The sequence below is a fragment of the Acanthochromis polyacanthus genome, chromosome 11 (assembly GCF_021347895.1).
Source record: "Acanthochromis polyacanthus isolate Apoly-LR-REF ecotype Palm Island chromosome 11, KAUST_Apoly_ChrSc, whole genome shotgun sequence".
Lineage (NCBI taxonomy): Eukaryota > Metazoa > Chordata > Actinopteri > Pomacentridae > Acanthochromis > Acanthochromis polyacanthus.
In genome coordinates, this window is record NC_067123.1 from 7,598,498 (window position 1) to 7,623,407 (window position 24,910).

The 24,910-nt window shown below is 38.0% G+C and overlaps 2 protein-coding genes across 3 annotated transcripts in view; both read left to right on the top strand.

Moving 5' to 3' along the window:
• rnf19b (ring finger protein 19B) overlaps positions 1 to 15,963 on the top strand; it is a 127,268-nt gene extending 111,305 nt beyond the window's left edge. For both annotated transcript variants that reach the window (XM_051955609.1, XM_022220652.2), the window contains exons 5-10: positions 1,035 to 1,197; positions 7,061 to 7,175; positions 8,272 to 8,412; positions 8,500 to 8,689; positions 9,640 to 9,774; positions 12,335 to 15,963. In XM_051955609.1, the coding sequence (XP_051811569.1) occupies positions 1,035 to 1,197; positions 7,061 to 7,175; positions 8,272 to 8,412; positions 8,500 to 8,689; positions 9,640 to 9,774; positions 12,335 to 12,773 (1,183 nt within the window). In that variant the 3' untranslated portion in view covers positions 12,774 to 15,963. The remainder of the gene's footprint in view (positions 1 to 1,034; positions 1,198 to 7,060; positions 7,176 to 8,271; positions 8,413 to 8,499; positions 8,690 to 9,639; positions 9,775 to 12,334) is intronic.
• Positions 15,964 to 17,775: 1,812 nt separating this feature from the next.
• Positions 17,776 to 24,361, top strand: ndufs5 (NADH:ubiquinone oxidoreductase subunit S5). The gene is made up of 3 exons (XM_051955979.1): positions 17,776 to 17,917; positions 20,051 to 20,270; positions 24,157 to 24,361. Exons 2-3 carry the CDS (start codon positions 20,055 to 20,057, stop codon positions 24,259 to 24,261), a joined length of 321 nt encoding a protein of 106 aa, XP_051811939.1. The 5' UTR covers positions 17,776 to 17,917; positions 20,051 to 20,054; the 3' UTR covers positions 24,262 to 24,361.
• The last annotated feature ends 549 nt before the right edge of the window (positions 24,362 to 24,910 follow it).

The window sequence follows — 24,910 nt, forward strand, 5'->3', positions numbered from 1 at the left end:
AAAAAAAAAAAAAAAAAATTCTGCTTAATAATTATTATTTAAAATACTATGTTGATTAAAAAAAAAAGTTCCCACGATTACAAGAGACACAATGAAAAAAATAGTACTTTAAAAGGAGACTTAAATTAATTTGAACTGTTTTATTTGAGATTCAGTTTGGTAATCAGGGGGTGGGACAAGAGAAAAATTAAATTTTAGGTGGAACCCCAGACTTATTTGGTCTCAGGAAAAGAACATTTACACAACAACTGCATGTTTTAATATTTTGTACATGGATTATTTGAAATTTGATGGGTGGGACGTAAAATGTCCTCCAGCTCTGGAATGATCCAGAAAGTGACTTATAGAATTAAGGATGAACAAAAACATTATGAGGAGCTTTGGGGATCCTTTGGAAAGGATGTGAAGGACATGGATTTGGACGGGGATTTAGATAGTTGAATGCTTGTTGGTGTTTTGTTTTTTTCCGCATGTATATTATCGACTATTAAATAAAAAAGATGTTGTTGGAAAAACAACAGAACATGTCACAGATGAGTAGTTGAAGGACTGCTCATACAGGAACCTCAACAGTTTGACATCTTCTGATTCAGTTTTTAGCGTTAGATGAGTCCATCGTCCTTTTGTGTCTTTTTAGCGATTAGCAGAGAATAGAGACTAGAAACAGCCGAGTTCTGTCTAATATTCTCATTTTAGAATCAGTTTTTGTGTGACATAAACAAATAATCCATAGAACATGTTAATCTGTGAACGTTAGGTAGAGACCTCCTCTGGGGAAAATTGATGTTTTTATACCTTGTTAACATGTACATACGGTGTTTTTTATACATTATGAGACATATGAAAACAGGAACATTAACTAAGACTTCTGGGTGCGTTCATATGCGACAAACCTGAAGAGCAAAAAATCAAACAATTCTTTCTGTTTTAACGTTTCTAGCTCTGATGAATGGTGTCAATTTGGTGATTCTGTGAAGAAAACTGGTGGGTTCAGAGGATTAACTTCTTCATTCTTTATGTTTTCCCTCCATCAGTCCTTCTGGCTGTACGTTCTGGGGGAAGAAGCCTTGGAGCAGGAAGAAGAAGATCCTGTGGCAGCTGGGAACTCTGATCGGAGCTCCGGTCGGCATCACGCTGATCGCTGGCATCGCCGTTCCCGCCATGGTCATCGGAATCCCGGTTTACGTCGGCCGCAAGGTGAGAAACCCGCAGTTTTAGTTTTAGCCGCGGCGCTGTGAGGAACCAGCAGGTCTTTATATGATCATGTAGAGATGTGAAGACAGAACAAAAACAGACATATTTAGATTTGCGAGGAGACGTTTTCCTTCTTACAGCCTTCAGTTCTTGTCTTTTTATTGCTTTTTTCACAGGTTTAGATACTTTTTTATGTCATTTACAGACACTTTATGTCCTTTTCAATGGTAATTACATTCAAATAAATAGATTTTAACAAGAACTGAAATAGTGTAATGATGGAAAACTGATCAGCGACAATCATTTGATGTGTTTTATGAGCATTAAAGGCAGATATTCATCAGGTCCAGCTTCTCAAATGTGAATATTTTCTGGTTTTCTTAGTTTTCTGTGACAGTAGACAGAATGTACTTTAGTTTTGTGCTTTTGTTCAGAAAAAACAAGGCTGTTGAAAATGTCGGTAAAGGGCATTTCACAGTTTGCAGCCTAAATGTTTAAATAATTAGAGAAAATTTTCATTGAAAATCCTTTTTTTTTAATCTTGTTAGCATGGCCATATGGTGTTTTCTTACATGTAGCTCAGTTTTTGAAACAGGGACGTCCACAGTTTGACAGCTGCTGTTTCAATTTTAAGCATTAGACAAAAAAAATCCATCGTCCTCTTGTGTCTTTTTTAGCTGTTAGCTGAGCATTACAACTGGAAACAGCCTAGTTCTGTCTTATATTCTCATTTTTAGAATCAGTTTTTGTATGAAATTAAGAAATAATCCATATAACATGTTAATTTGTGAACTTTATGTCAATTTCTAAAGACCTTTTCTGGTACAAATCAAGTTTTTGACCTTGTTCACATGTTCTTTTGCTGTTTTTTATACATTATATGACGTATGACTGTCTCAAAAATGTAAATTTAGACTTCCACGTATGCTCATATGTAACAAACCTAAAGAGTGCTCATTATTACATCTAAGTTACTACTAATGCATAAAGAGATTATTTTAATGGGAAAAAAACTTCTTTTAAGGGGTTTAATCAAAAAGAGGGACTTTAATATAGGAAATAACTGCAGTATCACTGATAGAAGCTTGTTTTAGACAAATGTGTGGTTTTGTGTTTCAAGGAAGTCTCCCTGATATTACATAAAGCAGAAGCGTAAAAATGTAATTTCCTCTTTCTTTGTAACTCCATTTAGCTTTTACGTTTCAGTCGTCTGACCCTGAGCTGCATTTTTTGTTCATATTTTACATTTAAAAGAAAAAAAGAAGTGAAAAGCAAACGGTAATGTGAGTCTACAGAGAGACGTGGAGGTTTTTCTGAGAGGAAGCGTTCTGAAATATTAGTGACGTCTTCGTGAACTTTTATCTGACACTACAAACACTGGAGGTGCAACTGATACCAGCAAACATTTACTTTCATCTTCACACTGAGAAACTCTTTTTAATCTTTATTTCTTTATCTTCACAAACCAACGACGCGCTCTAACAATCTACAGACGTCTTTCACAACCCGCCTTAAAACATCACAGAGTCACTTTGAGACTGCTGCCCTCGATTTCACTCAACGTCACAGGTTTTCTAGAAATGACTGGAAGGGCTTTCAGGTTGGGCTGAAATAGTTTCCGTTTAAACACAGAGCTTCAGATGTGACGCCAAATTCAGGTCATTAGAACATCTGCAGAATGTCAAACTGTCTGAATATTAAACCAAATGTCTTCATAAAAGCCAGAAGAAGAGTTTCTCCTGGACTAAAAGCAGTGAATGGGACCTGAAATAGTGAAATCGTTTCCTTCTGCTCTCATTTTTAGGTCACACCTTTTTTTCTTTTGCAGTCTGGGGTTGTGCATCTTCAATTTGCTTTTTGTTTTTGGCCATTAAATTGAACTAAAATCTACAGCATTGCATGTTGAAAGTAAAATAAATGGAACATTATTAGGAAGCTGCAGAGTAGAATTACATCTGAGCTGTTTTAATGCATGAAGGGACGATTTTCATGGAAAAAAACTCTGAAACTCTGATACACAGAGATTAGTTTTTTTAGAAGTTAAACCAGTTTTGGTCCTTAAGACATCTACCAAATCTTAAATTTTCTAAATGTAAGACTAAATGTTCATAAATACCTTCATTAAAGCTAAAATAAAACTTTGCAAGTAGATTTCTCCTGAACTAAGAGCAGCGAATCTTCTCCAGTTCATGTTCGGGTCACAGATTTGTTTTCTCATAAAGAAACTGCTTCAGTTTCATTATTTTTGCTGTTAAAAAAAGACTAAAATCTATTTACTAACGCAGCAAAACAAACCTGTAACCTGTTTTTCTACAATCAGATGCACTGAAAGTCGTCTTGTGTCTCCATAAATGTGATAAAATCAGTTTTGTCATGTCAGAGTCAAAAGCGTCTACCTGAAACAAAACAGTCTTTTATGTAGGAAGGAAGATGAATTCTGAGGAAGCTGCAGAGTAGAATTACATCTGAGTTGTTTTAATGCATGAAGGGATGATTTTCATGGAAGAAAAACTCTAAATGTGAAACTGATACGCAGAGATGAGTTTTTTTTAGAACTTGAACCAGTTTTGGTTCGTAAAACATCTACCAAATCTTAAATTTTCAAAATGTAGGACTAAATTTTCTTAAATATCTTCATTAAAGCTAAAATAAAACTTTGCAAGTAGATTTCTCCTGGGCTAAAAGCCGAAAATGTGACTGAAAATATAGAATTTCATTTCCTTGTTTCTTGTCCGGTTCATGTTCGGGTCAGATTGACTGAAAGTCGTCTTTTGTCTCCATAAATGTGATAAAATCAGAGTTTTGTCATGTCAGAGTCAAAAGCATTCAACAGAAAGACAACAGTCTTGAAACTGTGACCCACAGAGATGAGTTTTATTAGTTAAACCAGTTTTGTCATGTGGAAACAGACTCAGTTTCATTATTTTTGCTGTTAAAATAAACTAAAATCTATTTACTAATGCAACATTACAAACATGTAACCTGCTTTTCTGCAATCAGATTTACCGAAAGTCACATTTTTTGCCAAATAAATGCTTATTTTCATGAAAAATAAAGCTTCTAAATATGAAACTCTGATGCACAGAGATGAATTTTTGGGACTTAAACCAGTTTTGGTCCTTAGAACATCTGCAAGCTGTTAAATTATCCAAAAGTAAGACCTGACAGCTGTTAAAGCATCTGAAATATTTAAATAAAAGCTATAAAAAAAATTGTAAAGGTAAAATAAAAGCATCCTGGCTGTAGTACTGACATACTGCAGCGCTCTCTTGTGGACAAAAGTGAAACTACATATTTCTGACAGTAGTTTTTGAGGATGATCTGTTTAAGAAGTTGTTTTTATGTAGAGATGGTCACAGTTTTGTTTTTGAATTTTCTCTTTTTTTGAGGTTTTTAGCAGCTGGTAAACAGATGAGGCTCGTCTCATGATTTTTTTCAGCCTTCTGGTTTCTACATTTGACCTGGAAATTAGTCTGAATGCAGCAACTTCGAAGATTTGATTCTTAGGATGATGCACAGGAAACCAGAAAACACAGCATTAGTCTGTAATAAAACTAAAGACAGATGATGCACAGGAAACCAGAAAACACAGCATTAGTCTGTAATAAAACTAAAGACGGATGTTGCAGCTGCATCACATTCAGCTGACGTCGCTTTTAAACGACATCGTTTTGTGAAACAGCTGTTACTTCGACTCTTCTCTTCTCGGTTTTCTTCCTCGGTTCGACTCGATTAGAGGAGTGAGGAGAGCCGGATATCTACTAGAGATACAGCATGTTGTTTATTGAGCAGCTGTGGTCCTTTACTCAGAGATTTACCGATCGTGAATGTCCTCTGGGAGTGTTTTGTTGCTGCTTTGTGACAAATCATGACTCAGAACTGGTTCTTTAGAAAGAAGCTTTAAAGGCTGTTTAAAAGAAATGAATCAAAGTGTAGATGGGCGATGATTCAGAGTGAATCCCTGCAGGAAAGCCTCACTATTCTTTACTCAAATGAACTGAAGTTTTTTGCTTTATTGTTAATACAGGTTTTGTTATGAAGTGCAGATGTGAAGCTTTGACAAGTTTACTTTCTGCAACAACACAAAAATTACATCCAGTCGCTTTTTCACACATGAATCTGATGTTTCATTTAAGTTAAATTTGATTAAAATATAACAAGATTACTCCTCAGTTACATGAATAAAGGAAACGAGAAAGAATGCAGATGTTTGGGGAAATTTGGACTCATGAGGAAACACAGACGGCAGGTGCAGAACAAAGGGGTTTTCTGCTCAGTTCAGTGTAATTTTCAACAAACGGTTTCCTGTTTTACGTGCCAGCGTGGTGGTGATGACATTAGAGCTGCAGCTGAAGAGTATTTCCATTGTTGGTCTAGTTTTCAGTTGGTTGTTTGCTGTATAAAATGTTGGTCTCCTGAAACCTGAGATGAAAAATGTCTTCACTGTCACAGAGGAGGAAAGAAGATAGAAAACAATCAATCAATCAATCAATCAATCAATCAATCAATCAAACTTTATTTTGAGAGCACTTTACACCACACTCAGCTGACCAAAGTGCTTTCCAGTTAAAATCAAACAGTAAAATTAGAAAAAAGCCAAATTAAAAGAAAACAACAATAGAATACATGTCAAAAAATCAAATCAAATCAAATCAAATAAGATAAAATGTCACCACATTACGGAGTATTTAAAGCCAGTCTGAAAAAATATGTTTTGAGCTGGGCTTTGAAAAGGCCAAAGGCAGTGATAATAATCATAATAATAACAGTAAACTAGGAAATATTCACATTTTAGAAGCTATAATCAGAGGATTTGAGACTTTTTTCTTTTATAAACTTTATATTATTGTATTGTTTTTTAAATTATTATTATTATTATTATTATTCCACTATTATTATTATTATTATTATTATTATTATTATTAACTTATTTTTTAAAAATTGGGGTATTCTTGTAATATTGTGACTTCATTTTGGAATATTTTATCTTTAATCTGAAAATATTTCTGAATCATAAAGTTTTTATTGCCATTGTACGCTCTGCACAACAAAAAGTAAATATCAAAATACAAAACACAGGACATTCTATAATCAATAAAAAGCTGACTGCAGAGATAAGGGTATGTGAATTATATTCATGTAATGTAACAACTGTAAAATGAATTTAATACATTAAGAATAAGATATGTGGTTAGTTATGAAGTTGTTTTGATGCTTTCTTTTCATTATATTGGAGTTTTATTTGTAAGTAATTTAAACCGGCAGTCGTCTTTGTAAGGCTTCAACTATTAAACATTTTTGATGTGGAATTCTCATAAAGCACCAAGAAACCTGCAAAAATCACATTTTAGAAACTGTAACTGATGAATCTTTAGCCTGAAACATGAATGATTTCCTCCTTTACATTTTAGATTAATTGAATTTTTTTTACACTACCGTTCAGAAGTTTGGGGTCACTTAGAAATGCCCTTATTTTGGAAAGAAAAGCTGTTTTTTTTTTTCCAATGAAGATAACATTAAATTAATGAGAAATCCAGGCTGGACATTGTTAATGTGTAATAAATGACTATTCTAGCTGGAAACGGCTGATTTTTAATGAATATCTCCATAGGGGTACAGAGGAACATTTCCAGCAACCATCACTCCTGTGTTCTAATGCTACATTGTGTTAGCTAATGGTGTTGAAAGGCTCATTGATGATTAGAAAACCCTTGTGCAGTTATGTTAGCACATGGATAGAAGTGTGAGTTTTCATGAAAAACTTGAAATTGTCTGGGCGACCCTAAACTTTTGACCAGTAGTGTATGCAGCACTAAATCACCTCGTCCTCTTACAACTTTCCTGTTTACGTCCACCTCCACTGCAGATCCACGCCCACTACGAGTTGAAGAAGACGTCTCGCCACAGGAGGAACTTGGCCATCACCGGCGGCGTCGCTCTGTCCATCATCACGGCGCCCGTCATCGCCGCCGTCAGCGTCGGTAAGAAACAACAACACGTCTGGGAAGCTGTGACAGCCGACAGACTCTTTGTTTTCTCAACATCTGGAAACTCTGATGCTCATCTCCTGGAGATTGTGTTGGAGTTTCAGTTTTCATGAAAAAAATAAAACAATGAAAACCAAATTATGGCACAATTTTATGATGCAGATCTTCTGAAGACTGGCTCTTACTGTTTTTTTTACATCCTTTAATCTGTTGCATAATAACTTGAATTCTATTGCAACCATACAGCAGACTCCAGATCAGGCTACATGTCGCTGATCTGAGCATCATCAAACACAAAACGTGGTTCTATGGGAGTTTTTTTTCCCGCCACAGTGAGATTGACAGCAAAAGCTAAAATGTGAAGTATGTGCAATAACCCCTACATGTTCCTGGACAATATTTAGGACATTATTAATTCCTTCTAGCATTCGGATCCATTTATTTTGCATTTCATCTTTTATCCTCTAATAGAGTGTTTTGTTTTTGGAAATTTTTGTACTTCAAAACCCCCTAACATCAGTCACCAATGACAGGCTTATACCGCAATCTACATCCGGACATGGGAGAGTAAACACAATCAGCAAATTCCAAGATTGCACTGATCCAAATCAAAACCATGCTTGACTTGTGTTTGTTGAAGTTGTTTCCTCATGCAGCGACACTCTGCTCCCACTGCTCCTGTAACCTGGAAGTTCAGCTATATAAACATGTCGAGCAGTGATGGTGACGCAAGCTAAATCTTCAAATGCTTGAACTTAAGTTTTCTTTTCAGGAAGAGGAAGAATTTACAGAGATAAATCTAGTAGGTAGGGCAGGTAAAGATCAGTTTCCTGTTTTGATAGATGTTTATTTTATTTCTTATTTATTCAGTCAACTCCAAGAGAGCCCTACTCAGGCCTATGTGCTTAGACTGTCTGTGCACAAATCTTGAATCTTGAATGCAGGTCGAGCAGAAAATCTATTAAAAACTAAATCAAGGACATAATGGATCTCCATTTTCTTAAACTGATTATCCACTGTGTTTTTCTTCAACCATCTTACATGAAGTCCAATAGATCAGGTCGTGTTAAAACTGTATTTCTGTCTCCAGGTATCGGCGTTCCCATCATGTTGGCCTACGTCTACGGCGTCGTCCCCATCTCTCTGTGCAGAGGAGGCGGCTGTGGCGTCAGCAGAGGGAAGGGACGCGGTGTTCGGATCGACTTTGACGAGGACGATGGACCGATCACGGGTGAGCAGACGGGACACTGATCAGGTTAGAACTGAATCTTTAAAGTTTAAATCCGCTCTAATGATCGTTCTCCATCTGTTCCTGCAGTGGCTGACGCCTGGCGAGCTCTGAAGTCTCCGAGCCTCGGTGAGAGCAGCCTGGACGGGGCGGTCAGCGGTCTGAGCACCACCTCCCCCAGCGAGGGGCTCTCTGTGGCCCCCGGGGCCCTGGGCGACACCCCCCACTTCAACACCCTGGCTGGAGGAGCTCTGGGGACTCGGACCAGCAAGTACAGCAGGTGAGGGTTTGTTCAAATTCAAGACATGTTTAGTCTCACCATCATTCTGATATAGACGGAAAAAGCACCCTGGCTGGTTGTATTTCTTTATCCAATCAGATTTGTCTTGGGCGGAGCTAAATGAAGGATATGGCTTTGGTGAAATTTGTTTGAAAGTTTTGGTGGAGAATTTATATGAATATGTTGATCCTTTAGGGCTGCACGGTGAGTCAGTGGTTAGCACTGTCGCCTCACAGCCAGAAGATCCCTGTTCATGTCCCGACCTGGACCTGGGATCTTTCTGCATGGAGTTTGCATGTTCTTGCGGTTTTCTCTGGGTACTCCCACAGTCCAAAAAAATCCATCCATCAATTATCTATACACTACTTAATCCTCATTAGGGTCACGGGGTCTGGAATCTATCCCAGCTGACTGAAGGCAGAGGACACCTGGACAGGTAGCAGTCTATCACAGGACTACACATGGAGACAATCACACTCACATTCACAGCTACAGACAATTTAGATTCACCAATTATTCTCGGCCCTAAGTCAGCTTAGGCAGACTCCAGCCCCCCATGACCCCAATGAGGATTAAGCGGTGTATAGATAATGGATGGACATTGATCATTTACTGGGAAGAACTAGCTGGGCTATCTAAATCCTCAGCAAAACTTTACGTTTTCAGCGTGGTAGTTTGCTGCCTGGAGGTTGCTGTTGTTGTTGTGGTTGTTGTTGTGTCCAAAGTAATTTCTGAAAACCTAAACAGGTAGATAGCAGAAGGAGAGAACAAGACCGCCTGACATAAGCCACCAATGAGAGTCAGTGACTCAGCAGTCTACATCTGCTGAGTCACTGCACTAATTGTTTCGTTGAATATTCTGTTTCATGATCGGTGTGAAAGTTAGGGTTCATGTTTTTGTGTCTTTGTTGAGTCTCAGTGTTCTTATCAGAGTGATTTTGTTGCTCCAGGCTGGAGGTCCAAGCAGGAGAACTCGCTAAAGAATCGACCCAGAGAGAGACAGGAAGTCTGGGAGCAGGAAGTGACTGTGCCAGCACCCGAGGAATGGCCGGATCCATCATCTCCTCCTACACCCTACCTGACAGGTGAGGAACGACTCCTCTTATGGTTATTATTCTGCTTCTTCTGCTGCTACTACGACTACTACTACTACTACTATTACTACTATGACTGTTACTACTATTAGTACTACTACTACGACAACAACTGCTACTACTACTGCTGCTGCTACTACTGCAACTACTAGTACTACTATTTCTACTAAAACTACTTTTACTATTACATCTACTACTTCTTCTACTTGTACTATTACTACAACTTCTACTACTATGACAACTACTACTACTACTGCTACCTCATCTTCTCATCTTCTTCTACTACTACAACTGCTACTACTTCTGTTACTACTCCTACTACTTATACTATTTCCACTACTTCTTCTGCCTGTTCTCCTCCTTCTTCTTCTTCTTCTACTACTACTTCTACGACGACTACTACTACTACTACTACTACTACTACTACAGCTTCTACTACTACAGCTACTACTACTGCCATCTCTTCTTCTCTTCTTCTTCTACTACTACTACTTCGTCTTCAGTGTCTTCTACTACTACTACGACAACTGCTACTACTTCTGTTACTACTGCTACTTCTACTGCTTCTTCTTCTCCTTCCTCTTCTTCTACTTCTACTACTTCTTCCTCCACTCCTCCTAGTCTTCTTCCTCTTCTCCTCCTCCTTCTATTCTCTCTCTCCTCTCAGATCTGCTGAGCTTTATTTCCGTCTGCTGCTCTGGACTTGTTCAGATTGAGATAACACAATTAGACCTAATCTGATGACTTGGCAGGTTGGCGCCGTGGTCTTCTGCTGTTGTCTCCTAAAGCTGAATAGATCCTCGGCATGACGGGCAGCTTTACTTAGACTTTAGCAACAGCAAATAAACTACATCATATATCACATGGCAGTGAAATGTGTTTGTGTTCAGCTGCAGTTCAAGGAAGTCTTGTTTTTCCACTTATTCGTTTAGAACAACTTGTATATGTGATCTGTTGGTGTATTTGATTAAGATATAGCCGTTTTTCAGTGTAAATAATGGCTTGATCTGAGTGGATTTTATTGCAAGTTTGTCAAAATTACGACAGGATACATGTCTCCGTTCCACAGTGTTGTGTTCTTCGAAGTTTGGTTTTTTTCCTGTTGTGGTATCTGAGATGGTTGTCTATTTATTTTTATACTGATCTGTCATATGACTCATAGATAATTATAGATAGTGAACATACAGAAGCTTAATCATGATCTTACAACACATACTAGAATCTACCAGAATAACAAGATTGTAAATACACAATGTGCAATAATACAGTTTTTCAAAATATACAAGCTTTTTCCAGAGCTTTCATCCACATGTCACAGTTTTCTTCCATAGTGAGATTAACAAGTTGCTGACAACTGATTCACTCAATGGACTAAGATAGGGGAAAGATCTGTATAAATTTATTTTGGCTAGCTGTGGCTATCCTACCAGCTAACTCTCTTTCTTCAGCAGTCTGGCTGTTTGTTTTTTTTTGTTGTTGGTTTTAGTTCCAGTTACTGAGGATTTGTAAATCAGCTTCTGTTGCAGCTTTTGTGTCTAATTAGCTAAAACTGACAGTATTTTGCTTTTGTAACGCCGAGCTGCAGTATATTCTCCTGTTTCTAGCATTTATGCTTAGCTAAGCTAACTAGCTGCTAGCTGTTTGACACCTAAAGCTCTGTAATGAATGATAATAAATGTATTTACTATGGCAATGTAAGGCGAGAAATGTGACTAAAATTTTATTAAAAAGCCAATCGGTATAAATGTCAGTGTAAAATTACAGAGTGTAGATGAAAAATATATGTAAAAAAAGCCAGTAACCAGTTAAACTCTGAGAAAATGTTAAAGCTTCTTATTACTTTCAGAATTTAACCCTCTTGTCGTCCTGCCGGTTAGGGTTAGGTTAAGTTAAGTTTGAAAATGTGGAAAAATATAGATTTTCACAGTGAAACTTCTGATGTCCACATTTTCATCCTTTTTGGGAAATATTTGAACATTTTTTTGGTGGAAAAAAAGAAATGCTACAAAAAAAAACATTTCTTTAAGAACATTCATTAAAAAATATGAATGTTCTCAAAGAAAATATGAGAAGTTTTACTGATATACATGTAATCTCTTTAGATATTTTTAGGATTTTTTGAATAAGATTTTCACTCATTTTTTGAAAACATTTACAACAATTTTCTTGCCAAATTCAGGGGATTCTTTTTTTTTTAATAAAACTTTTAAGGGAAGAAATTATTGGAATTTTCTTCCTGAAGGTTTTGCAAGTTTTCAAAAATGTGGGGAATTCTTTTGCAGAATTTTTTGATTTTTTTCTCAGACAAGGAAACAATATTTTTGGTGCCCAAAAATGAAGACAAACAGGAGGGTTAAAAGGAAAATATGTATCTTTTCAGATGTCTTTTCAGTTTTGTTACATATTGTTATATGTATTTCATATGTTACTGAAGCCTTGAAAGCTGAAACTGAAGTAATGTAAGAAATAGTTTTAAGTTTAGCTAAAAAAAATGTCTAAATCGTAGAAATCATCCATCGGCTGACCTGTTAACCTCTCTGTGTTCCTACAGGGAGTGCACCAACCTGGAGATCCAGGTGGACATCGAGACCAAACCCAGCCATCTCTGCCTGACCAGCGAAGAGGACCTAACCCCACATCCGGGCTCTGCTGCCATGGCGACCGCCTCCGGAGGGGAGGAGCCTCAGGACTGCAGCTCCAGAAGGGGCGGGGCCTTGTCAGGCTCGGCACTGGGCCTGTCGCCAGGGGCGTCCATCAGAGAGGGGCTCCGAGACGTGACTCTGGCCCAGCCGGAGAGCATCAGGAGCGACCTGGAGATGTCGGACACTCAGTCGGACGACATCGCCGAGCTCACGTCAGACGACTGCGACTCGCCTCACCCGAAGAGCTGCCACCCGTTGGCCGGCCAGCAGCCGTCCTGTCGAGCCCTGAACCCGTCCACCGAAGGCCTTCACTGTCCCGCAGACAGCAACGTCATCCTCTACGTCTGAGAGAACACAGCTCTCAGGATTGCACAAAAACCCCACCATCTACATTGAAACTCTCCCAAACTTCACAGCTTTTCTTTTCTCTCGTTTGCTGCTTCTGCGACTCACAGACTTTCTCGTCTTAAACACAGACAGCGTCGGTTTACTTTGTCTGTTCTGTCTTATCTATCTACCTGCCAATCTCCTCTCTGAGCAAATTGTCAGGGCTCTACCTCTGAGATTTATAACATGATGATTTATGTTTACTCCTCGGTGCAAAATGCCTTGGCTACCTAAGCAAAAAAAAGAGAAAAAAAACAAGAGGTACAAATTTTCCACAAAAACTGAAAATTTGCAAAATTCTGTAACAAGGTGAAGCGTCACCAAGCACAGCAGAGAGAAGAGGACTGTTGGGAGAACAGATGTTTGCTGAGGACGAAGAGGATGTTTTTAACGGTGTGTGAGTGAATGTGGACTTTGTACTCGACTATCGTGGCTTTATTTTCCTTTTCTCCTCTATTTATATTCAGCCGACCTTGAAATTGTATTATTTGCCGTGTGCATGAGTCTGCATGAGCCGTTCCCTGTGTGGAAGGTTTAAAAGGCAGCGAGTTTCTGTTACACTGATGAAAGCGAAAGTTTACTTTAGAGGACGAAGCTGCACTTGAATCTCACTTTTCCTGCACAGAGTTAAAGGAGGACGGACACAGAGACAGAAGGAAGCTGCAGAAATGAACCACGGAGTTCTGACAGAAACACAGAAAAATCTGTAGAGAGATGCACTGAAAAAGCCATTTTATTGTATTTACTCAGTGAAGGACGGGTTTGTTTGACTGCTCTGCACAAATCTGCATCTAATGAGCTTTAGTAGAGGATGTCCACTTTAGGAGTTAGAACATGTTTGTCCACCATGATAAAAACAAGAGGAGGATTTTTATTGAAACCATTAAAACATTCACTACAGTTTATTTAATTTATCTCCGCCACATTCACACACAAAAACTCATAAATAAAGCCATAAAAATGTGCAGAAAATGAACAAGTAAGTTCACTTTTAAAACTTACTCCTGTGTTTGTAAGTGAAAATAAATTAAAATAGAATATAATTCTCAAAAAAAAAAAATGCCGAAACCAGAAAGTCCTGCCGGTTTTCAGAGAACTGGTTTCTGGAATTATAAACTCACTTATCTTTAAGAGCATTTTGCATGAATCCTTTAGTCACCTTCTAGAGGCCTCAAATGTCTGCACTCTGAAAAATTAAATGGATTTAAGGTGACACATATTAAAACAGCAAAATAAGTAAAATACAAGTAAATAATTCTAAAAAAAAAAGTTTTCATAGAAAAGATGCATAATTTCTATTAAATTTTAGATATAATAAAAAAAACCTAAATATAAACTATATTCTAGTTCAAGTCGACTTAATGGCTGTTTTTTAATCTGTATATTTTAGAAAAAGTTTTCGATTCTCGTGTCATAATATAAACACTTAATGACTTTTTATTTCCTGAGCTTTCAGCCACATTCTAGTCGACAAATCTCATTCTGACAACTGAAGAAAACCCTTCAGATGTGGATGAAAGCTCTGGAAAACACTAGTAAGAGGACTTTGGATCTTAAGATGTTTGTTATAAACTGTAAATTATTGCTGTCAGTAATGTATAAAATACGTTTTCGATCAACAAGGCTGCAATTAATGATAATGTGTACTATTAATGATTAATATATGGAGTAACTGATTCATTTTTTACAACAAAATATCAGGAAATGCTGAGAAATGAGCGAAAATTGATTTATTCTCGTTGTTTAAGAGTCCAAAACTGAAAAAAATGCAGTTTTTATTATGTAGAATTCCTGCACAGCGCCATTTTAGAGCAACTCTTCAGAATAGAAGTGCAAACTGAAAAGATAAAAGTATGAATTAACCCTTTAACTCACATATTATACATAAATAAACTGGTAGAAGCATAAATAAACACATATATGACAGAAAACATTACATTTGTTTGGAATGTTTGACCTAAAAGTAGTCGTACTTTTTAAAAAGACTTCCCCTCTGGGTGGATATTTGTGTCAGAGCTGGGATTAAACTCCATGAATCTGGTGTCGCTGTCAGAACTTCCTGTTTGTTTCTGTCGTGCGTCATGTGACCGGTTGGTGTTTGACGGTTGGCTGCCTTATCGACTCTGCTGACCAACATGACGGCACCCAGCCGGCTGCTTTATTTTCGCTGTTTTTTGTGGTTTTTGGTGGTTCTGGTTTCTGTCTGACCCACCTGAACGTGATGTTTGTGTGAACGAATGGACTCCTGATGAATGTATTTCTGTGTCCCACTTTGTTTGTTGAATGAGCACTTGTGCACTTTATCTGAATTTATCTTATTTATCTTTTATTTTTTTCGCTACTCCTCATCTGTTGCTGAGTTTTTAACTTCGGTTGCTTACAAAAGTCTGTGGTACAACCAAAATAAATCACCTACCAGAGGGCCTTTATGTTGGATGTAACTAACAAGAGTTTGGCTCCAAAACCTTTTCGCTTTTTCTGGTTTATCACTCAGTATTTTTAACTTAAAGGTGTTTTTATCAATTCTGTGATGCAAGGACTGTACTTATTTTATATTTTCTCCTCTTAATTTATGTTCTACTAATCCTTTTTACCAGTGTGGACGTGTCCTTTTGGAGCCAAACACTTTGAATTTTGATGCCGATAAGCTCTTCTTAATCATTGCCTGACTTGTTTCTTAGCTTTGTATCACCTCCGTGCTTCTGTTTGAAAAGGTTCCCGCCAGGTTGTTCCTTTAACCTGCAAGGAAACGACTCTGGGGAACCTTTTTCATCTCAGAGTAGCTTTATGGATTTAGCTGCTTATGTGACTTGGCAGTGCTTCGTTTGGTCTACACTTGTCACTAGTTTCTGCCTGCCTGCCTGTGAGGAAACACACGAATGTACCATGGACGGAAACCCGAAACTTCCTGAAAGAGTGTGAATGACGGATGGAAAGTGTCCTTTTAGGAACACAGGTGGTCCTGTCTTTATTTGAAAAAGGTTTAGAGTATATAGATAGCAATATTTAAGTGTTATTATACTGTTTGTGTATCTCCTGTCACTGTTGAAGCCCCTGATCCTATGTGGGGTTGTACATGCAGGACTGTGAAAGGCAACTTGTGGACCTTTTGGGGAAAAATAAATAAACACAATCTGATGTTGCACCAAAACGAGGATTCAGATGTCTTTTAATAACTGTGTCACTCCTGAAATCACTGATGAGCAAAGGAGTGAAGCTAAAAAGTCTAATATTACAGGAAACATTTCCACTTCTGAAGCACACATGGACTTAGTAACATTATAAATACTGTTCATATAAAAAGCATTAAAACCCACTGGGCATTTGAACTTTTTACTGCTTTTGTCATGGTCAGTTTGGCTTTTTTTTTAAACCAAGAATTTACACAAAAAAGACTCTTTCATGTCAAAGTGACAACAGATTTCTACAAAGTATTGTTAATTAATTACAAATACAACTGTGCAACTGTTTACCTCCTTTCAAAGGAACTCGCATAATCAACACAGGTGCAACCAGTTAGTTCTAGAAGTCATATAATTAAAGATCATCGAAGTGCAGCGAATGTTTCTTAGTGATTGTAGAACAGAGACTTCTGTATCTAGAAGGTTCAGTCACTGGTGAATCAGAAATCCTGGATAGAAGTTCGTCATGAAGACTAAGGAACATTCCAAGAAACTCTGTAAAAAAAAAAAAAAAAAGTTACTGAACAGCATCATTCAGGAAATGATACAAAAAAATCAACAAGTTGTCCGCTGTAGTCCAGTTAAATCCATCATTAAGATATTAAAGGAATATGGAACATGTGTATCTCTGAACAGAGCAGGACGTCCTAAAAAACTGAATGACTGAACAAGAAAGAGATTAGTGATTGAGGCCACAAAGACACCTATGACTCCTCTGAAGGAGTTACAAGATTCAGCAGCTGAGATGGAAGAGACTGTTCATACAGCAACTGTTGTCTGTTCTTCTCCAGTCAAAGATTTATGTCAAAGTGACAATAGAAAGTCTGTTGAAAAAAGCTCATATTAAATCTGGACTAGATTTCACCAGAAGACATATTGAGACTCTGAAGTCAACTGGAAGAAGATTCTTTGGTCTGACGAGATCAAAACAAAGCTTTTTAGGCTTTAGATTAAATGCTATGTTTGCAGATACTAAACACTACACTTCACCACAAAGAAGCATCTCCAATGTGCAGCACGGTGGTGGCAGCATCATGGTGTGAAGCATGGTGGTGGCAGCATCAGGATGTGAAGCACAGTGGTGGCAGCATCATGATGTGAAGTACGGAGGTGCCAGCATCATGGTGTGAAGTATGGAGGTGGCAGCATCATGATGTGAAGTATGGAGGTGGCAGCATCATGGTGTGAAGTATGGAGGAGGCAGCATCATGGTGTGAAGTACGGATGTGGCAGCATCTTGATGTGAAGCATGGTGGTGGCAGCATCATGGTGTGGGGATATTTCTTAGCAGTAGGCCCTGGAAGGCCTCTGAGGTAGAAGGTAAAATGAATGCAGTAAAGTATAGAGAAATCCTGAAGGACAACCTGACAGGCTGAGATTTGGAGAGGATTTGTTTTACAACAAGACAAGACTTGGAGTTACATTTTAATTTTGTCAAAAATACTAAACAAATAAAATCTGACTGACTGAATAAGCAGTTATATGAACCATGCTGTGATGGCAAAGTAAAGCTTGACCACTGATTACTGAGAAGAGTCATGATTAATTCTTCCAATGGCAATTTTTGGTAAAAATATAAAAAAATAATCAACAACAACAAAAATCTTAACTAGTCTTTCTACACAATGTGTCACCGTCTTTAGTCTCTTCTCTGTGAGATTTTTAGCCAGATGAAACTTTTTCATCACATCAAAATTCACTGTATGTCAAAATTTGTCTTTTAGTGTGAATAATTCAGTGTTTAACTTTGTTTTGCCTGATTTCTGTAATGCTTTGTGGCTCCAGCAGAGGGAGGTAAGAAGCAGAAACTGTTCACAGCAGCTTCAATTCACAGCAGAACAGGTCGATTTACGGCTGTTTGGATCTGCCGTAAAGCGGAACGCGTGGAAACGGAGGAAGGTTAAAGTGACTCTGACAAACACGGTAAAGACTCATATTTAATGATATTTATTGAAATTTTTGACAGCATGTGAACAGATGCGCTGCATCCTAGACTTTATATATCGTCTCTAAACATCGTTAGAGTGTAAAAGTCGTAAAGTGACAGCGGCCTGTCGTTATCATGAACAGTCTGTCATTGAAGGAGAGTCTGAGGAGCAGAAACGGCAGAATAAAAACACAGAAATATAAACTACTGATAAATTCACACAACAGTCGTAATTAGTTAATACATTAATAAACTCAAATGAGTCAAATGAGGCTTCATGTTTGGGTGTTTTTACAGTAAATGTTAGTTTCCTGAGTTATCCGTTAGCTGAGCAGCTAGTTAGCTAACATTAGCTTGTTTAATCGAAATCTAATAATGAAGAAAACACAGAAAACTGGAATTGTAGTCTTGTTACTAGATTTTAAAATCGTGCAAAAATATATATTTCATTAAGTAATCCGTCATTTTGTTAAGATTGGGTGCATTTTTCCAACATATTTTGAGGTCAAACTAAAATTACTTAAGATGCAACCTGTAAAAAAACAGGCTTAAAAAAATTACTGCAGAAATAGCGTTTTGATACATATTTCTAGGATATCTACTATTTGTATAATATGTAATAATGAAACCGATACAAACAGCCGTTCCTGTTGTTGTCATGATTTTGTAGTGATCAGGATAACCACTGAAAACAATCAATGTTAATAAAAAACAAACCTATATGACCATGTTTGTGTCTTTATCTGCTTAGAGTTTAGTTTGATCTATTTTTGTGTTATACTGCATTCGTTTAAATTAGGACTGAACAACAGCTAAAACAATCATATTGAGTTTATTTTGACAGATATTGCTATTGTGGTTTTCATGACATTGTTAGTGGGAATGGGACCTTTTGGAATTTTTTCCACTGTAGTAAATATTACAATTGTGATTTCATTTTTGAGGCTTGTTTCTATAAGTTTGGAGAATGTAATTTACATCAGTATCACCACTGTACTTCATTGATATTATAATTTATATTGAGATACATTTTGCCTTCCACCTTCTGTAGTTTAGATGGTGCACATACGGGGCTTTCTGATCTAGTTTAAGTTTACATTTTCATGTATTCTGTGATGTTTTTTAAATGAATTGTGGCAATCATGAAGGTGTTGGTGGGAAGAAAAGCGGGAACAGTTTAAATAGTTATTGTGTCATGCTTTCTGTCAGACTTCTTCTTTTGAAAATCCATAATTTTGCTTTGAAACTGTAAAGTATTAAGTACTCCAGATGTCATTACTTATCCATTTATCAATATGTACAAAGTTACAAATACACCTACTGAGAGCAGTTTTCCAATTGCAATAATTTAGATTTAAAATGAAATAAAATCAGTTACAGGCTGTGGAGATATTGCAGCAAAACACATCTAAACACTGAGAGACACCTTTGAATTATGCAGGCAAGCCAACGGCTGAACAATTAATCATTTTTTACAACCAATTTTGTGATCTGAAACTATGCACCGAGCAGATCACAAAGGCTGAAGTTTAATATGTATGTTCTGCAGTGCCTCTGACCCAGATTTTACATTTTTGTCCCAGTAATTTTACAGATTCATTAATAACTGTCTAAATTATTTGATTTCATCCTCCTAAGTGTGAATACTTTCAGTTTTCTCTCCTCCTCTATGTCAGTAAACTCAATATGTTTGTGTTGTTGAGAAAAGAAATATATTTGAGGACGAGATGTTGGACTTAAAGAAACACTGATCAACGTTTTGTTTTTCGCTATTTTCCGACTTTTTATACACTAAACAACTGATTGTTTGGTCTAGAAAACAGTGGACAGATTATTCAGCAGCGAAAATAATGATTAGGTGTGTTGTTGTTCTTTACTGTGAGAGATTTAACCTCAACAATGCAGTGGCTCTAAATGTAGTGGTCTGTAATGGACATGAATGATACTTTTGCTGAGATAGATAGATAGATAGATAGATAGATAGATACTTTGTTAATCCTGAGGGAATGTCAAGGGAATGCTGTCATTATGTGTTGAGAACAATTCCTGTTTTGTGTATGTTTTCTGTCTTTGCTCTCGCCCACTGAATCCTGTCCTGTTCTGATCGTTTCTTCTCCCTCCTCCTCCAGCATCATGCCGTTCGTGGACATCCAGTCCCGGCTGGGTATAAACGTGGACCGCTGGCTGCTGCTGCAGAGCGGAGAGCAGCCCAACAAGCGAGCGGCTCGCTGCCACGCCTTCGAGAAGGAGTGGATCGAATGTTCCCACGGCATCGGACAGACCCGAGCCAAGAAGGAGTGCCAGCTGGAGTTTGAGGATTTCTACGAGTGCATGCACAGGCAGAAGACGGTGAGTTAACGGTAGCTTAGACCACACTGTTTCTGAGCAGGTAACAGCTGCTGGGTCTCATGTAGTCTATAAAAAGGAGTGCAGACCTGTTGCCTTATTATCAGAAATCAAAATGAGCCAAACACCAGATGTGATCTTATTTAGGCCCATTGAGTCGTAATTGAAGTGCAGATGTTGCTCTAAAGGTCACCCAAATGTTCTTTTATAGATCTGGTTTGATTTTACAACAGAGTTCATTCACTATAATTCACCAGCACAGTGGACGAAACAAATCAATGTCCATGGATCGGGCAGTGACGGTTCCTGCTGTGAAATGACCTGTTTTGATTTGTGGGTTTGATTTTCACCAGCAGCACCTGATTTTTAACCATCTGACCTCTTTTAAAACATCTGTCTGCCTCCTATTGGGTTGAGTCCACTGTATTGGAGCAAAAATGTGAATTATTTTTAGCTTTCTGTTCATCACATGCTGCTCTGTCTTTAAGTTTGTGCTCATGAGAAGCTCTCTTATTTAAACAGTAAATTCTGGTTTTGCTTTGTTTGGCCTCTACTACGTACAAGCACAGTGGCCACAGCTGGAATGTATTTTTAGACTCGCGTTCTTGTTTTAAACAGTAAAACATGAATTTGTTTGAAGAATTTACAAGCATTTCTGCATCACTTGGGTCTGGAGGTAAAATAATCCACATATAGCTGCTTAATTCAACACTGTCTGAGCTCTTTCTTGGCTTTGCCTCTTTTTCTTCAGCACATTAAATAAAACATGCTGAAGTTGCTTGTAAACTCACTGATAGAAGATCAGCCTCAGTGGCTCAGAGCTCTTATTCGGCTTCAATATTTAACTTGCTGCTGTTTCTGTTGACGCCTGCTGCATTAAAGAGGCTGATTGTTGTTCAGAGTTCAGTGTGATGGATGTCAGAGTGGAAGGAAATGTGTCTACAGTTATAAAATCAGCTTAAATCATCTTTAGAACACACCCAGATGGCTTGATTTGGAGGATTTTTTTGGCACATTGAAGTGGGAGGAAACTCTGTGAAGCCATACAGGAAAACAATAATACATAGGAATAATAAACGTTTTATGTTGGACAACCGTTTTTGAATTGTGTGAGATGCTGTTCAAGTTATCCTAGAAGATCTTCTGCATCTCTGCTGGATTTTTCAAACATCCTGACTGTGGTTTGGACAGAAAGCAGAACCAGATACGGAGACGCTCTTTTATAGAAAAAGGAAATGTGGAAAATGTTATGACAGGCAGAAAATCAGAGTGAATCGACTAAACAACACCACAGGTAGTTGTGGAAGTTCAGCGAGGTGGAGATGAGTTGTAGTTGGGAGAAGGTCAGATTTAGATTACAGACCAGCTTGGAGACAACCGGTCTGCTTAGTCATGTTAGAATAAACATATCTGTGCTCGATCAGAGCAGACAGTCCTGGCATGTCTTCCTCCTGCAGTGTCTGCCTGTCGGAAGATAATTTGGGATGACGTCAAGGAGACAGAGTGATGTTTCCATCTCAGAGTTAAGCAGAAGTCGCCCTCCCTGACAGAGCTGAGGTGTCAGCAGCCGTCAGACTGACAGGAGAACAAGTGGAAGTGCTGCAGCAGCAGAAAGTTTCAGCCTCGATTCATCACCTCGTTAGTCACGTCTCAGTCTCTCCAACCAGCAGGAAGAAATGCTGACGTAACGAGGATGTCGGCTTCAGTTCACATCCACTTATCAGGTCTGAAGTGTTGGTTGTGTAACAGCTGGATGAGGAACATCAGCGTTGATCACAGCAGCCAGTTCAGTCTGAGGAAAGCTAACCGGGATGTTTCTGTCAGATGCTGTGATTTGATTTGTGGTGTTTTATGTTTCAGTTCAGTGTTTTGCTGTTTAATAAGTAAAAAAACATGTGATAGAGGATTATAGCATGAGACACCATCAAAACATGACAGTTACACACAGATAACAACACAACAAAGGGAGACAACAGTTTAAACCTCTGGGCGTTTTTTTGCTTCTGTCATGTTTTTGCTCATTGTGGGTTCATTTTTCTCTGCTGTATGAAGTCCTGCACCTCTATGGAAACACAACAACCATGAAGGAGGAGAGACAACTGAAAAATGTCTTCTGTGCCGTAGTAAAGAAGAAAAAACTAACACTGAATTTCTTGAATTATTTATTTTACAAAATGTTAAAAACTGGAGTCCGCTTGTACAACATTTTTTTAAGTTCCCACATGAGTTGTCATCGTGGCCAATAGTGGCTCTAAAAATGACAGATTTTATATTTGTTGTGTTTTTATTAGTTTTTTTGTAAACACAGCGTAAAAAATCCAGGATTTGTGGTCACATGCTGCTGAGCTGCTACATTTTTCACACAAGTGCAGAATTGTTGTTTTTTACACACAATCTGGTGCAATTTTTAAGCTTAATTATGTAGAATAAAGTGATTTTTATTCCATTTCCTGATTTTAAGCTCAGATTTTGTTGCTCGTCACACATGAGTAGTTCAAAGACCGTCAGAAAGATTGAATAATCTGACAGTTCTTTCTCTTTTAACAGTTTTTGCCTCTTATAAATGGTAACTGTTCAAAACTTGCATGCCGTTTAAACCCACCGGTGAGTTTTAGGGTTAAACTGTGTCACATGTTTTGCATAATGTAAACCCCAGACTGACTGGATGAAGGATGCAGGTTTAAAGCTGTTATTGAGCTTTAATTTTAGCATTTCATTATCTATTTTCCTAATGAGAAACTCCACTGAATATGTCAAGTTTTGCAGAAGATCTGGGTCGTGCAGCAGCCAGGCGTGCTTGTTTTTTCCATGCATTATACATTTAATGAGGGCTGCACAGTGGTTGGTGGTTAGCAGTGTCGCCTTGCAGCTAGAAGATCCCTGGTTTGTGTCCAGCAGTTTGCATGTTCTCCCTGTACATGTGTGGCTTTTCTCCGGGTTCTCCGGCTTCCTCCCACAGTCCAAAAACATGCTGAGGTTAACTGGTGATTCTAAATTGTCCGTAGGTGTGATTGTTTGTCTGTATGTGTAGCCCTGTGACAGACTGTTACCTGTCCAGGTGTCCTCTGCCTTCACACTCAGTCAGCTGGGATAAGATCAGATAATCCTTTATTGCTCCCCACACCAGGGGAAGTTCACATTGCTACTGCAGCAATAAACATATGTACTAATATGTACAATATATACAAGGATGGGAAATGGAAATGAATGAATACAGTATTAACACACTGTAGACAGCAACAATATAAAGTGCACGATTCAGCAGTGCAAAGATGGATGTGCACATTTTGTTTTTATGGTTTGAGATGATGATTGATGATAAAAGTCTGGTTTATGTTCAAATCAATGTTGTACAGGACTGACTGCAGTCCCTCTAATGAGGCTGAAGCGGTGTATAGATGATGGATGGATATATTTAGTCTGAGTTTTCATCTCCTTGTATGCAAACTTTCCTTAAAACCAATTCCACCGACACCAGAGTGGCGTCCTTTGTTTGTTCTAAACAGCTGTGATTGGTTTAAAGAAATAAAAACAGGTCAGTGTTTGTTTCTCCTAAAGGCAGCTCTTCCATTTTGCTACTTGCATCGTTTCAAACTGCAGCTTTGATTTGAAATTGATGAATTCTTTGAGATGCTAATAAAATAATCTGAGAAGATCTTCTGCATCTCTGCTGGACTTTTCAAGCATCCTGACCTGGATTTGAGCTTAAACCAGATCCAGGTACGAAGACGTTCTTTTAGAGCAAACAGAGCTGATATGAGGTGGTGAAGTAAAGATAAAATCACTGTGATGGTGGAGGGATGAAGAACGTTCTCTTTCTTTCCTGTCTTCTCCTCTTATGTCCGTTTTGTTTTGCATTAAGCCTCTTCTTCTCTCCTCCTCTCTGCAGCACGAGCGGCTTCATGCCATCCGTCAGCAGCGCGACAAGCTGGTGAAGGAGGGAAAATACACGCCGCCGCCGTGTCACACCGGCAAGACCGACGAGTCCCCGTGAGGACACGGCTGCTCTGTTCCTGTGTGTAATATAATATAATCAGTTATCACTATTCCTCACTGTTTCCTGTTTGCAAATAAATGTTTCCATCCCCACTTTACTTCTGTGTCGACTTCTTTTCCTAGAACGCTGAGATTTGTACATAAACTATGAATATTTTGGATTGCCCACATCAAACCTGCTGAGAAATACTGTTTAATTCACAGGTTCATAGCAAATGTACAGATCACAGTACTTGTAAATACTTTGTGTAAGAAGTTGTTGTTTTTTTAAAGTCATTTGTGTTGCAGTGGTGTCAGCTTTTAGTCAGCTGAGTTCAGTGTTGCTCCTCTGAGGAAGATTACGACCAGAAAATTAACATAAAACCTTCAAAATACGTAAAACGGAATAATAATAAAAAAAACTTAGTACTTTTACTTTGCTGTTTACTGCTCGTCTACTACAGGAATTTAAGAGAAATACTCAGCAGTAACTTTACAAATTGAGGTTTTACATTTAAAATAACTGTTGAGTTTTTAAAAATATGCAAAAGACTTAAAATTTGATAAACTAAAAATAGATATGACACAAAAATGCTCATTGCACACACGTTCTAGTATTAAAATATGTGCAAATACAACAGTGACTGGTACTTTTTCTGCACTGCTTA